General features: G+C 36.9%; 1 protein-coding gene across 1 annotated transcript in view; it reads left to right on the top strand.

The window, feature by feature from the left end:
- TRIO (trio Rho guanine nucleotide exchange factor) overlaps window positions 1-12,877 on the top strand; it is a 255,846-nt gene that overhangs the window by 167,487 nt on the left and 75,482 nt on the right. The window contains 6 exon segments of the mRNA XM_051799299.1: window positions 1,017-1,109; window positions 3,222-3,333; window positions 5,263-5,453; window positions 8,809-8,910; window positions 10,990-11,132; window positions 11,756-11,855. Coding sequence (XP_051655259.1) covers window positions 1,017-1,109; window positions 3,222-3,333; window positions 5,263-5,453; window positions 8,809-8,910; window positions 10,990-11,132; window positions 11,756-11,855 — 741 coding nt within the window.

The raw sequence follows: 12,877 nt of genomic DNA, 5'->3' as shown, positions 1-12,877 counted from the left end.
AATTTAGTAAATACCATTTTAAATAATAAGAAAGGGCTCTGATAAAAGTATTAGAAATAAATGCTTGCCACCACCTCCTTTGATCCCTCTGTTTTACTAGTATATCCAGAGCTCTCCAATCACCTGATCCACCTAAATTATATTATAAGTGTGAAAACCTAATTCTGTTCTCAGATAACTTCAAGAGCTTCCACTGATGTCACACTGGTCCATGTGAAAATATTATGTGTATCCTATCCTGGGAATTTCTGATATTGTAATCATAGTTAGAAAGCATGTAGCTGCAGAGCATAACTTACTGTTTGAAATTGCCTGGTTAAAATACATCTGGTACTGTGATAAATGGCAGACCCTATCAGTGAAGTTCAGCCCTGATCAGTACTTGAAATCTGAAATCTGTAATCATCCCATCTAACTCATTTAAATCTGTTTGCCTCCTTTAGCTTCGTGAAGGTCATTCGTTTTATGGCTTATAAGTGGCTGTTTTCGAGTGCTTGCTAGCCTCTTTTCTTTAGTCAGAAGCTGTTTCTCCGTGCTCCCCCTTGTGGGGGACGAGGCCGTCTTTGGCTGTTGGCAGTTAAACTACCAGGGGATGCTGAGAAACCTCCACCTCAGCCTTCCTCTCAAAATCCTGGCTCTTCCCTGGAACACTGAAATTTAGGGGTTTTTTTCTTTTGCGAGTAACAAAAGTAGTACAGATTTTAATGTGTTTAAAAAAGGTGTTGCCACATGTTTTATATCCCTAATTGTTGCTCTTTGTATTTAGGTTTATTGAAATGTTTCACAGTTGCTCTTGGAGGTGATAATCTTCTGTTTGTATGAAATGAGCAGACAGATGTACAGCGTAACTATTCACTGTGTCTGGAATATCTGGTGTTCCTGGTTTTGTTTTGTTGGGTTTTTTTTGTTAAAATAGAATTTGAACTTAATGTATATTATTGCTTAGTTCTCAAACAGTCTATATCTGAGTGTCGGTGCTTACAGTCCTCAAATGTTTGGGGTTTTTTTTAATGTAGGAGATACAACAACGACATGGACTGGCCAACTCTATCTCTTCTTACCTTATCAAACCTGTCCAAAGGATAACAAAATACCAGCTTCTTTTAAAGGTCAGTGTTAATTGAAAGTTCTTCATCTGATTCTGCTGTTCTTAAGAAGGCAAAGCTCTTGCTGAAGCAGAAGGGCTGTACTACTGTGTGCTCTGAGACTACAGCATCCTGGGCAGCCTCAAATACTGCTGCAATATTTCTTAGTAGACCACTGAAAATGAAAGAAGGCATAAACAAGCAACGTTTTTGTCCAGATTTCTGTAAATCGAAAATATACCTTTCTCCTAATGTTTACTTAAGAAAATATAATTTGCATTCCCGGGGTAAAAAAGTAATTTATGGCTGTATAGATGCATTTTTATAGTGGTTTCTACAACAAATTTTGGCAAGGCATTAACTATGCTGACGGTAGTACTGTAAAATAGATATAATTTAATATATTCATATATAAAACTATAATATAAAATATAAGATATATAAATATATGTGTATATATAAGTATTTATATACACACACTGAGTACCTGTAGAGCTGTTGCACAAACAGTTGTTATTTGTAATGTTGACTGGAAATGTCAAGTAAGTAGTATCTGCTAAAATAAACAAAATTTTTTGAAACCTGTAGTTAAAACTTTCAGTGGACAGATGTCTTCTCAACTGAGCAGGAGTGTTATTGAACTGTACTTGCTCTCTGTTAGGTGGCATTGCTTGTTTTGTTACAGCTGCCTAAAAAAGCACTCTAACTGATCTGTGTCTCCCCTTTTTACTTGAAAACAGCCACGCATGATTGCTTTTGAAATTTCTGAAAAACGTTAGAGGCTATTTCAGGTCAGGTTGGGTGGAAACAAGTCTGTCACTTTTGACTGTCTGTTCTCCTCTTGCAACGAGTTGTAACTTAATCAAGTTATAACTTACAGAAATACTCTAGGCTGTGCTGTTTTGGAATTTTTGAGGTATTAATTCCAACAATTATTTTTTGAAATATAAGTATGCCTTAGCCTGCTACGTTATTGAAGTGATGGGATAGATCAGTTTCACCACTGTTTGCAGAGTCAGATGGCTTTGCTGCATAGTAAAACGGATTTATTTGGTGGTCTCTGGGTTTTCTTTCCTTTTTTTTTCTTTTTTCTTTTTTTTTTAACCTGTAAGAAGAGAGACATAAAACATGGAGGATTGAGAGCCCAAAACTTGAATGATAGCTGAAACATTTTATATTTCTGGAAGTTCTGCTTGTTTTTCCCAGTAATATTGAAGCTGCTCATCTTCTGTGCCTCTGAGGGATATTTAATTACTCTCACTGTTCTGTGCAGTTGTCATGCAAAATTTAAGTGTGATCATGTAGTGTTTTGCTGTTATGGTGGTATTGGCAGTTAAATAAAAATAATGTAATGATGATAAGAGTAGGAATCACGTGGCTTTCCCTTTAAAAAGGAAAAAGGAATTTAACCTAAGGGGATGAATTAAGTGGGCTGTTTGAATAATAGAAGGAACAGAATATGCCCTTTTGGTTACATAAGCTACATATTATCTTGATACTGTTCAAATGCTTAAAGGCTGTGAGGAAATTTGAATATCAGCTCAGGCGCTGTTATGTTAAATCTGTGGGATGTTGAATGGGCAGAGAACTGTATGCCTTAAATTCCACTACAACACTTCAGCATGTTCCATTCTGTAACTTCTGTCCATTAGTTAACGCTTGTTTGTATTAAAAAGATTTGTCTGTAGGTTGCTTTTAACTGTGTGAATACAGAATAGAGTCATTTATGCAATACTTTGAATAAAACAATGTAAATCCTCTTATCAGCAGTAGTACAGAGCCAGGTCTTTGATGCAGTGGAGCAATGACTGACATGGGAGGTGGGAGGGGTCCTTTTGTGCTGTCCTGCTTTCTACCATCTTCATGACTTGGCAACTGTGTTGTTTTGGGCCTTGATGTAGCACAGCATCTGATAACTGTGTCTGTGCTTATCAGAATAAAAAATGTTCCCTAATGTAACTTATGAAGATTTCTGATTAAGCAGATAATCCTGTTTAAATTAGAAGTGGTTAACTGAAAGCTTGGGCTGTTTCTTGAAGAACCGTTAGAAGTACTTGTTAGAAGTACTGTTTGATTGTCTGTTGTATTAGTGGAGAAATACATGATAGAGTCCTCTTGTCTGCTTGTCTTTTGCAGGAGCTGCTCACGTGCTGTGAAGAAGGTAAAGGTGAGATTAAGGATGGCCTGGAGGTGATGCTTAGTGTGCCAAAGCGAGCCAATGATGCCATGCACCTCAGCATGCTGGAAGGTAGGAGTCAAACTGCCTTTCCAATTTCATGGTATGCTGCAGATTAACTTCGTTTAAGAACATGAATATACTCTTATCTCTGGGTTTGTATTTTTCATACCTATTTTTCTGGAGGTATATAAAATGCAAACTTATTTAGGAAAATTACTTGTTACAGACAGCTTTGTTAATTTTTTAGGTGTTCTTTCATCCTGATCTATAGCTGTGCGGATTTGAAAAATAGTAAGCTAACGAAGTATTCCACTACTTACCCAAAATGCAATAAGTGGCTGGTTCAATATGATAGCTTTGGATACATTTTCCAATTAGTATGCTTGGTATCTTTGTAAGAGGCACGTAAGCGTATTGGAGGTGATTTATCTATCAACTAATTGTCTCCAAAAAGTTTGTCTTTTTCACATGTTTGCTGCCTGTTTCATAACAGTCTTCTGGCTGAAATGCAATGTATCTTCTGGCAGTAAAATGTCAGCATAAGCCAAGTTAGCCCAAACCTTAGCCAGCAAAATCATGTTCATGGCAGACAGTGGAGGTTGGATGTAATTGCTTCTATGTGCTTAGAACAACTTTCTGCCAAAATGTGTTTTGTAATAGGCATATTGTCATGTATGATGGTGCCATCATACAGTTAGTAATAAAAGTGATTTTCTTTGGCATTTAATTTTTTTGAGATTAAAGCAAGGACACCTTACCCTGCAGTTGCTGTATAAAACTTATAGGTGCTTCTAGTCAATATTCCTTTTCTTCCTCTCTGTCTTCTAGTAGTAAAATGCAGCTTGTCATGGGATGTCCACTATTGTGCTAGTTACAGTAAAACTCATCTTGGTTCGACATGTGGTCCTTGATCATGTGTATCTCAAAATCACCTCTGTTCCTTGATTTTAAGCAATAGGGATGTTGGTCAATTTACAGGATTGGTTCCAAATGCTTTGTTCAGGAGATGGTTTTAGTGCAAATGCTGACCAGCTTTGGTAATAATCTTTTAACACTGGGAGTGCAACTCTGGAGAATATCCTAATCTTTTACAGAAGTTGGTTTTATAACAAATCATGCCTGTATTGTTGAGTCATCCTACATTACACAAATATAGCGTGTGAGCACATTTCCTCTTTATATCTCTGGAGGATTTTGAATGAATGTCCTGATGGAACTTGCCTCTGATTCTCTCCATACTATTGCCCTGTTGAGACCAGTGAGAACTGACAAGCTGTATTTATTTAAAATACAGTTTAGTACCACTTGGAAGAGTATGGTAGACCAGTTTTTGTTATCCTGCAACTCTAAAGCTGTGTATTAAACTGGGAGAACATGGTACCACTACAGTGGAAGTAAAACTCTTGGTATTCTCAGTCTTCATCTTTTTTCATTATGTCTCAAGATAAGTGATCCAGGTGCTAACTTTTTTATTGTGGATCAATTCTGGAGTGACCAATGTCAGGCTGATCGCTTGCCAACAGCTCCAAGCTACCATGTGTTTTCATCACCAACTTGAACATGTTTGCATGCTTGTTGTGTATATGGTAGGGAACGTGTACCTCCAGAAAAAGTGGCATTTGGGAGCTTGCCATTGCAAGAAGAACCTGATGTGCTCTGTGTGTCCTACAGTGTCAGAAAACTTATAAAAGAAATCATTTTAATCATGGAAGAGGTTACTAGAAGCTGTCGTTGGTTGGTAAAATACTGCCAGAAGAGTTGATGAACTTAGCAGTTGGATCTCTAAATTTAGAAGTAGACTTGAGCTACAGAGTTACATCTAGTATATTGCAGTGTTGAAATCAGTCTTGTTTTTAGTACTGCTTCCTTGGAATCCCATCTTCTGCATGTTGTATCGGGGGGAAAAATGATATCGCTAAATCAACAGGAGCTATGCTTTTTAATTTCCTTGTATTACCAACTTTTCATGGTGAACCATTACTCTCCCTTGGTTTCTAGGTTTTGATGAAAATATAGAATCTCAGGGAGAGCTCATCCTTCAAGAATCCTTCCAAGTGTGGGACCCAAAAACTCTGATTCGAAAGGGAAGAGAGAGGCACCTTTTCCTTTTTGAGATGTCCTTGGTTTTCAGTAAAGAAGTAAAGGACTCAAGTGGAAGGAGCAAATACATTTACAAGAGCAAACTGTTTGTAAGTATGGGAGAACAAGTGATCATATTTACAAAACTGTCTAGACTAGACTCTGACTAAGCTTAGATGATTTAAATTTGCCTGAAGAATTTGAACAGCTATTATAGTGCACTGGAAGAATAGCCTTGGAATGTACAGAGACTGAATCTTGTAAATCTACTACTTCATTTTGCTTTTGAGGAGAAAGAGTAGGGTCAAAGCAGCTGCTGAAGGATACTTCAGCAATCTTGGTGTGTCAGATCAAAGGAAAATCAATATTGGACTGGACTGATTTTGTCTTAATTGTGTATGTAGATTGCTGGTTCTTTAAGGCTTATTTATATAAAGCAGAAGGATGGAAGGACTTGACAAGCTGCCTTCACCTTTCTTGTTTACTATTGCTGTTGTAGTATATTGATGTTACGGATTCCTTTTAGTGGATATTCTACACATACTGATTGGGAAAGGCAAGAACTTTGTTTTGGAAAAGTTCATTCTGGAATGTTCATTCTGTCTGCTGAGACCGATAGTCTTACAATAAAGTTCTATAAATAGAGTTATAGTACTTATGGTCTACTGAAAGGATGTAAAGGTGGAAATGTTTTTCCTCCCATCTAAAAAAAATAATTCAAAAAACTCCAACCTCCACTCTTGCTTTCCTTATCTGTAGCATGTATGCTTTACAAAATGTGTCCCTGGAATTCGTATCCTTCCTCTCTCATTGGATGACTTGGGTGAGAGCAGTATTCACACTCCACAACTTTAGATAGCCAAATGGCAAGACAATCTCCCTTGGCTTGCTCTGCATCTGTCGGAGGCAAGATTAGCTTTTATTCCAAACAGTTCAGAACAAGTACTTGAAGTTACTTTCCTTCTTAGAATCACACTCTAGAAAACATTGTTCTTTTATTGATCCTATTGGGATATATAACTAAGTCTACATAGTATAAATACTGAGTCTTTTCTCTGTGTGTCTGCTCCTTTTCCTTCGTTCATTCCCACTTCTGTATCTGAACTGGTAAAGCAGGTTGGTCAGGAAAACCTTCTCTTTTTCCATATCTTACTTTGCATATTCTGTCACTTGATTTCCAACTCTTGCTTTTCTTCCTGATACAAGATAGCTAGCGGGTAACACAGCTGCAGCTGTTTTGTTGAGCACACCTTTCTTTGGTGCTCTTGAGAACTGAAATACAAAAAAATGCCGGTGTACTGTAGCCTAACAACAGCTGCCAAGGAGTTAGGTGGGAGAAGAGACAGCTGAAAAATCAGTCCTGTAAGCTTGCCATGTCAGTTCCTCTGGCAGGAATTTACTAATAGCCTTAGGTCCTAGGGAAGCTGATGGAAATCTTGAAGACTCTCGTTGTGCCTCATTTTTAAAATACAAGGCTTCTTTTTGTTTTCATATTTTATTTTGGCAAAATATCCTGTAGTGCAGCTTACTATTACAGCAGTTCTTAGTTTGTTCTTTAGAAAAGGCATTCATGCAGGTGTTGATAGCATCCATGTTGATTTGAGCTAAAGATCTTTTTTGCACGCTATCCCATGTCCTGCCTGTGGAACGTGGTTTTACAAAAGTGAGGTTCTTCTCTTTGCTTTGGGCATGAAGAGCAGCAGGGTTTCCTGAGCACACGATACTCAATGTCATGATCTGTTTAAGAGGAAGAATGTGTTACTGAACTCCTTTGGCAAGACATTTAGTGTCCAAAGGCAAATGCCTAAGAAGGACTATGGGAGCAAGGCAAACAGGTTTTACTTTGACAGAAAACCTTCCCAGTCACCAGTAACTGGCTGTTTGGGAGCTTCATCACTTCAGTGTGGTTTCAATGCATTCAGAAACCCACAACGATTTCTCTTCTGTGAGCTTGTCCTTGGACTGCATGCAGACTTTCAGCATTTACAGTGTCCTTTGCTGAGAGCTGTATTGCTCAACTACATACTGGGCACAGGCAAGCCTCCTTGTGTTGGGTTTTGCACCTGACTCCCTCCCGCTAGTTTCACTTGATGCTGTACCACTATTGAGAGGGACAGTGAACAACCCATGTCTGCTTTGCCACTCCTTGCTGTACAGACCTCTACTGCATTGTCCCTCAGTGATCTCTTGTAAAATTAATATCTACAAGTGTACCAAGCTTCTAAATTTGCTAGGCTTTAAAAAATAAACAATATTAAAAATTGTACTTTCTTGCCTATTCAGACTTTGTGTTAGCAGCATGGTAGAGTGTATTTTTTTGGAATTGCATAATGTAATGTTGCATTAAGTATTTTAAAAGCTCTTTAACACACAGAAGAGTTGTTGGTGAGTCAAGTTTAAAACACATCACAGGCTTTTAAGTATTTCAGTGAAGAAGAGTTCATTTTACCAAAAAGAGATGACAAAGCTGAAAGGGTGGATGTGTTGGTTTGGGGTTTTTTTTAGAAGAAATAATAAAAAAAAAACAACAAAAACCCCACCCACCAAAACAGAAGAAAACCATGATGGCATCCAAGTGATGCAGGAAAAAAATTACCTTTACTCAGGTACTGCATATCCAACATCTCTTGTGATGAACTGTGTACATGCTAATGATCATGTGTATGAGGGGAAAAATACAGCTTCCAATCATGTAAAAATGCTTAACAGCCATTTGAGAGTTAGAGTTCTTGTAGTTTGAGCTTTATTTCTTAGTTTGCAATTTTTTTTGGAGCAGAGCCTGTATGAATTGTTTAACTGGAAACCAATTCACATGAGTGAGATGTTGTTCCACTCAGAAAGTGAAAACATTTTGGATGATAACTAGCTGTTAAGGTCTGATATTAGAACATTCCCAAAGACTGATTGTTAATATAGTTGTCTTACAAAATTCTCCAGGGAAACTGTATTTCTGAATTATTTTGTCTGTTTCAGAGGGAAGGAAACACACTGGGAAAGGCTCATTTGACAGGAAAGAGATCAAAGTTTTAGAAGATATCAAGAGAATTCTTAAGTGTATCTTACCTGAGAGAAAACATAAAAATCAGTAAATAGTGAGTGTTTCCCAGTGGAAGTCAACAGGGATAGAAGCCAAAACTTATTTTTTTGCGAAACACCTTTTTTAGAGTTATAAGGCTTTTACTGTCAAGTCCAAAAACTAAAATGAGCAATTTGGTATTCAGATTATAAATGCTATTGTTTATTGTTACTTTCTAGAAAAAACTTAAGTTTGCAGTTCTTCCTTTTTTGAAGAGACCTCACCACTGCTACCAGAATAAAGGATTCTCTCTAGCATATGAGTTAACTTTAAGCTTCTGAAAGTCTCTTTAAATAGCAGAGATCATTTTTTTAGAATATTAGCATGCCCTGTGGCTTCTGAAAAAACAAACAAATTTGTTTGTCCTAACAAATTTTTCTTAATTCCAGACTTCTGAACTGGGTGTCACAGAACATGTAGAAGGAGATCCCTGCAAGTTTGCTCTATGGGTTGGAAGGACACCAACTTCAGATAACAAAATTGTTCTTAAGGTAATTTAAACAGATGTGCTTGTACAATCTATACCAAGTCTTGTAGTTCTTGTTGATACTTGGGAAGGCAACAAGTGGTGACTTTTCCTGCTTTGAGGGGGACAGCTGCTGACAGATAAATTTCTTTGTGGTGGTGTATATATATCTAACTCATGTGGCCTGATGGCAGAGGGGAATCTGTGTAGTCTGCTGAAGGATTAAAAAAAACTTGCTTTCACAAATTGTAGGAGGGAGATGTTTGATGCCATGGACCTCTATAGCTTGAAGGCTTCAGCAATTAGCTGACAGGGCAACTGATGCCAGATAGAAATGATGGCGTCAGTGTTATGTTTCACACTCAAGTCATTGCTGCTGGTTAGTGATGCTGTTTTTCAGGACCCATATTTTTATGCAGAAAATAAACACTGCAAAAGATTTTTATGTTTTTCTGAAGCTGCTTGACTTTAGATGAAAGTGCATGCAATGCCTATAAATTTTGCGTCTGGACAAGTTATAGGTGTCAGTAGTGCTCTTTTTGTCTAGCTAGGAGAATGGCTGAATCAATTTTTCCTGTGATTATGGTATGTAGCCCGGGACTACTTTTCAACTGGAGGACCTTTTTGAAATACCATAAGCAGTGTATGGGTAATTTGACATATTTTGAGGAATGTGTCTGCTTTGAAATTTTTCTTTTGTTAAGTGTGTTGAGCTGAAACAAAGTTCATCTTCCCTTTTACAGCTTAATACACCTATTATTAAAATTGTTCATGATTTCACATATATTTTTAGTGAATACTCAATAATGCCACTTAAAAATGGCCCATCAAGAAAGGCTCACATTAGTTTTTTGGCAGCAGTCAATGAATCAAAGAAATTAAATGTAACACTAATAAATACTAGAATTTTTTTTGTCTTATTACTCCATAATTTTACAGACAGTACTTTGAAGCCTGAAATGGTCCTCCCAGAGTAGAGCAGAGTAAGAGATTTTATTTAAGTGCTCTCTGCATAAGATCACTTCAAGGTGTTCTTGTTTGGTGCTTTACTTAGAGCGTAGAATATTTAGGTAACTTGTATGATATTAAGCTCTTCAACAATTTTGTTGACGTTTTTGTTTGTCTGTTTTTGAAGGCTGGAAACAAGCACTTCCTTAGCTCATTAGTTTTGAAAAAAATTCCATGAAAAACAAAACAAAATATTTTTTAAAAATCATGTTTAGCTTCTTTTCCTAAGTGTTCTTTTTGTAAAAGAAAAAAAATTCTTTTTCCTACCTGTTCATCCATTCCTACAACTTTCTCCATCCCTTTGGAATCCCTGGTTATTAAATATTTATGGTATATTAAATACTTGTAGTGTATTTGAAGCCAATTACATCAGGAGACAGCAATTAAGAGAAGTAAGAAATTTATATATAATAACTTCTTTAGATCTGCAATAATGTTTATATTTAATAGCATTTCAGGTGTAGGGTTAAATTGGATTAAACAATCAGATTACAAGTTGGCCAGGTGGATATCAAGTAGTTTCTGGAGTATCTCAAAAAACAGATATGTTGCAGGCAGTTATTGAAATACAGACCCTAAATTAGCTTTTTGCCTCGAGATATGTATCAAAAAGTGGGAGGAGTAATACATGAAATGTGTTGTAGAAGTACATGTGTTGCAGTGAAAGTTAATTTTTCTTTCAGTAAGATTAGATTAATATATCAAGTTAGAATTGACCTAAAACGTAGTATGAGTTTAAAATACAAATGTTCAAGGTGTTATTACTGGAATTCTTGAAGTAAATTAACCCACCCTGTCTAACATGAGATGCATACAGGGCTTCAGTCTTCAAGTTATAAAAGTGGACTCTGAATTTAAGTTAAAATGTTTTTTTAAAAGAACAATATTCATAGTGTTCAGAAGTGTAAAGTAGTGTCAATGATTCAAAGTGAAGATAACTAGCTAGAATTTCCTTTTCTCTGTTCAGGTTTTCAAGTATTATTCACAAAGTTATTCCTTATGCCTTCCTCTTTCTGTTTATTAGCTGACTATATGTGTGGATCTTCTCTGCTATAATAGTCCATTGTGGGGGTTTTGTTTCTTTTGCATATCAAAGGCATCTAGTATAGAGAATAAACAGGACTGGATCAAACACATCCGTGAAGTGATACAAGAAAGGACCATTCATCTGAAAGGAGCATTGAAAGAGCCGATCCACATCCCCAAAACCGCACCAACAACAAAACAGAAGGGAAGAAGGTAAGTAGTATTTCAAATAATCAGAGATCTCTACGTACACAATAGCACTCTTTCGTCTGTAGTGTTGAATTTCTAATGACTTTCAGTGAATTGGACAAAAGTGAGAGTAATTTTGTCCAGCTTTATCTTATCATTAATTTACAATTTCCTGCAATGGTGAATTTATTGAGATTTCCGCTCTGAAGAGTCGCTGCCTTGTGTACATTCAGCCATTACAGAAGGGATTTAGAACTGCAGTTCAGGATAGGTGTACATTTTGGATTTTTGCAATTCTGTGTGTGTTATTCAGGTCCTTGGTTTTCCTTTCATGAAGCTTGAAATAGGTGACTGAGTGTCTTGCTTACTAGCTTTGGCTAAGTGTTTGTGCAAGTTTCTTGCCGTAGTTCTGACTGATTGGTTGTTGCCTTAATTCTACATGATGTAGACCTTGAGCAAATGAAACTGTTCTCTTACAGCCCTGAACAAAGTATTAAGTACTGAATATTTGATTCTTGCATCAGTTGGTTTATTTGGTGTCTGTTGCTGCTTTGTCTAGGACTGTCTCACTTCTTCAGAGTTGCAAGTAGGGAGCTAACATGTTACAAACAGTACTACTATTGTAATGAAAACTGAATTCTTTGCAGAGATGGCGAGGACCTGGACAGTCAGGGAGACGGTAGCAGCCAACCTGATACTATTTCGATTGCCTCACGAACCTCACAGAACACACTAGACAGCGATAAGGTAAGTTGCCCAGATATTGCTCTATTCTGAGAGCAAATGATTAATCTCTTAGTGTGAGTTAGCACCCGAGATTAGTTTTTCGTACCTTCAGATAGGAGGCATGGAAATATTCAATCTCTTGAAAATAGCTGTCTGCAGTAGAGAAAATACACTGATACCATGGAGAAGCAGGGGTGATAGTTTAAATCTAATAGGTCATGAAGAAATATGTTTGTTCCAAACTGAAATCATTTTGGTCCCCTCTGTTCTGCAGTTTGTTCGAAGATTTGACCCTATTTAAAAGGAAGTTTTATTTTCCATAAAAGTTGATACTGATGCACAGAATTTTTCTTCATGTTAGTCTCAGCCTTTCTGAAAGCATGCCATCTGCTTTTTGCGTTAGCTTGAGGCTGGTGACTGCCATAGTTTCTGTTGTGAAGGAAAAATACTCCTCAATGTTCATGGGTTAGAGATGAAGTGTTCACTTTCTTGCATGAAAGCTGATAGAAATCACCCAAGAGTAACCTGCAGCCTTGTTGTATGATACTGGTGCTAGTGTTTCCTTTCCTCCATCTCTGCCTAAAGACTCTGGCTGGGTTATACCATGAGGATTCACAGCCAGAGTTTCTCCTGGGTGGAAGAAAGATACGCACCAAAAGAATAAAAATTCTTCTGAAACGTGTATGTTACTTGTCGTTAAAATAAGATTTCTGGTAAGTGAGAAGTGTTAGGACCCTGGAGGGACGTAGAGATGGATAATAGAAGTTTATCAAGCAGAAGGATGAATTAAAACATTGAGGCTGCCTAGCAAATTATTTGTAAATGTGGTTAGGGATTTCTGGCTTATTGCCTTCTTGGGTAAAATTGTTCTGATAAACCATTCAAACTATGCAGATAAATATCCAGTATTTTACAGGGTAGCTAAGTGAATAGGTTTTCAGAGTAATATTTTGACCATTCCCATTGTCACCTAAACTTAGTGAGTTTTCTATATTTTTTCATGTGACTCAAACTCTGTAGTTTGATTTTCCCATGTAAAGAAG

The sequence above is a fragment of the Manacus candei genome, unplaced genomic scaffold (assembly GCF_025592945.1).
Source record: "Manacus candei isolate 608988 ecotype Guabito, Panama unplaced genomic scaffold, ASM2559294v1 h1tg000049l, whole genome shotgun sequence".
In the NCBI taxonomy this organism is placed as follows: Eukaryota; Metazoa; Chordata; class Aves; order Passeriformes; family Pipridae; genus Manacus; species Manacus candei.
Note: the sequence above shows the minus strand (reverse complement) of the source record. Positions and strands in the feature narration are given on the sequence as shown.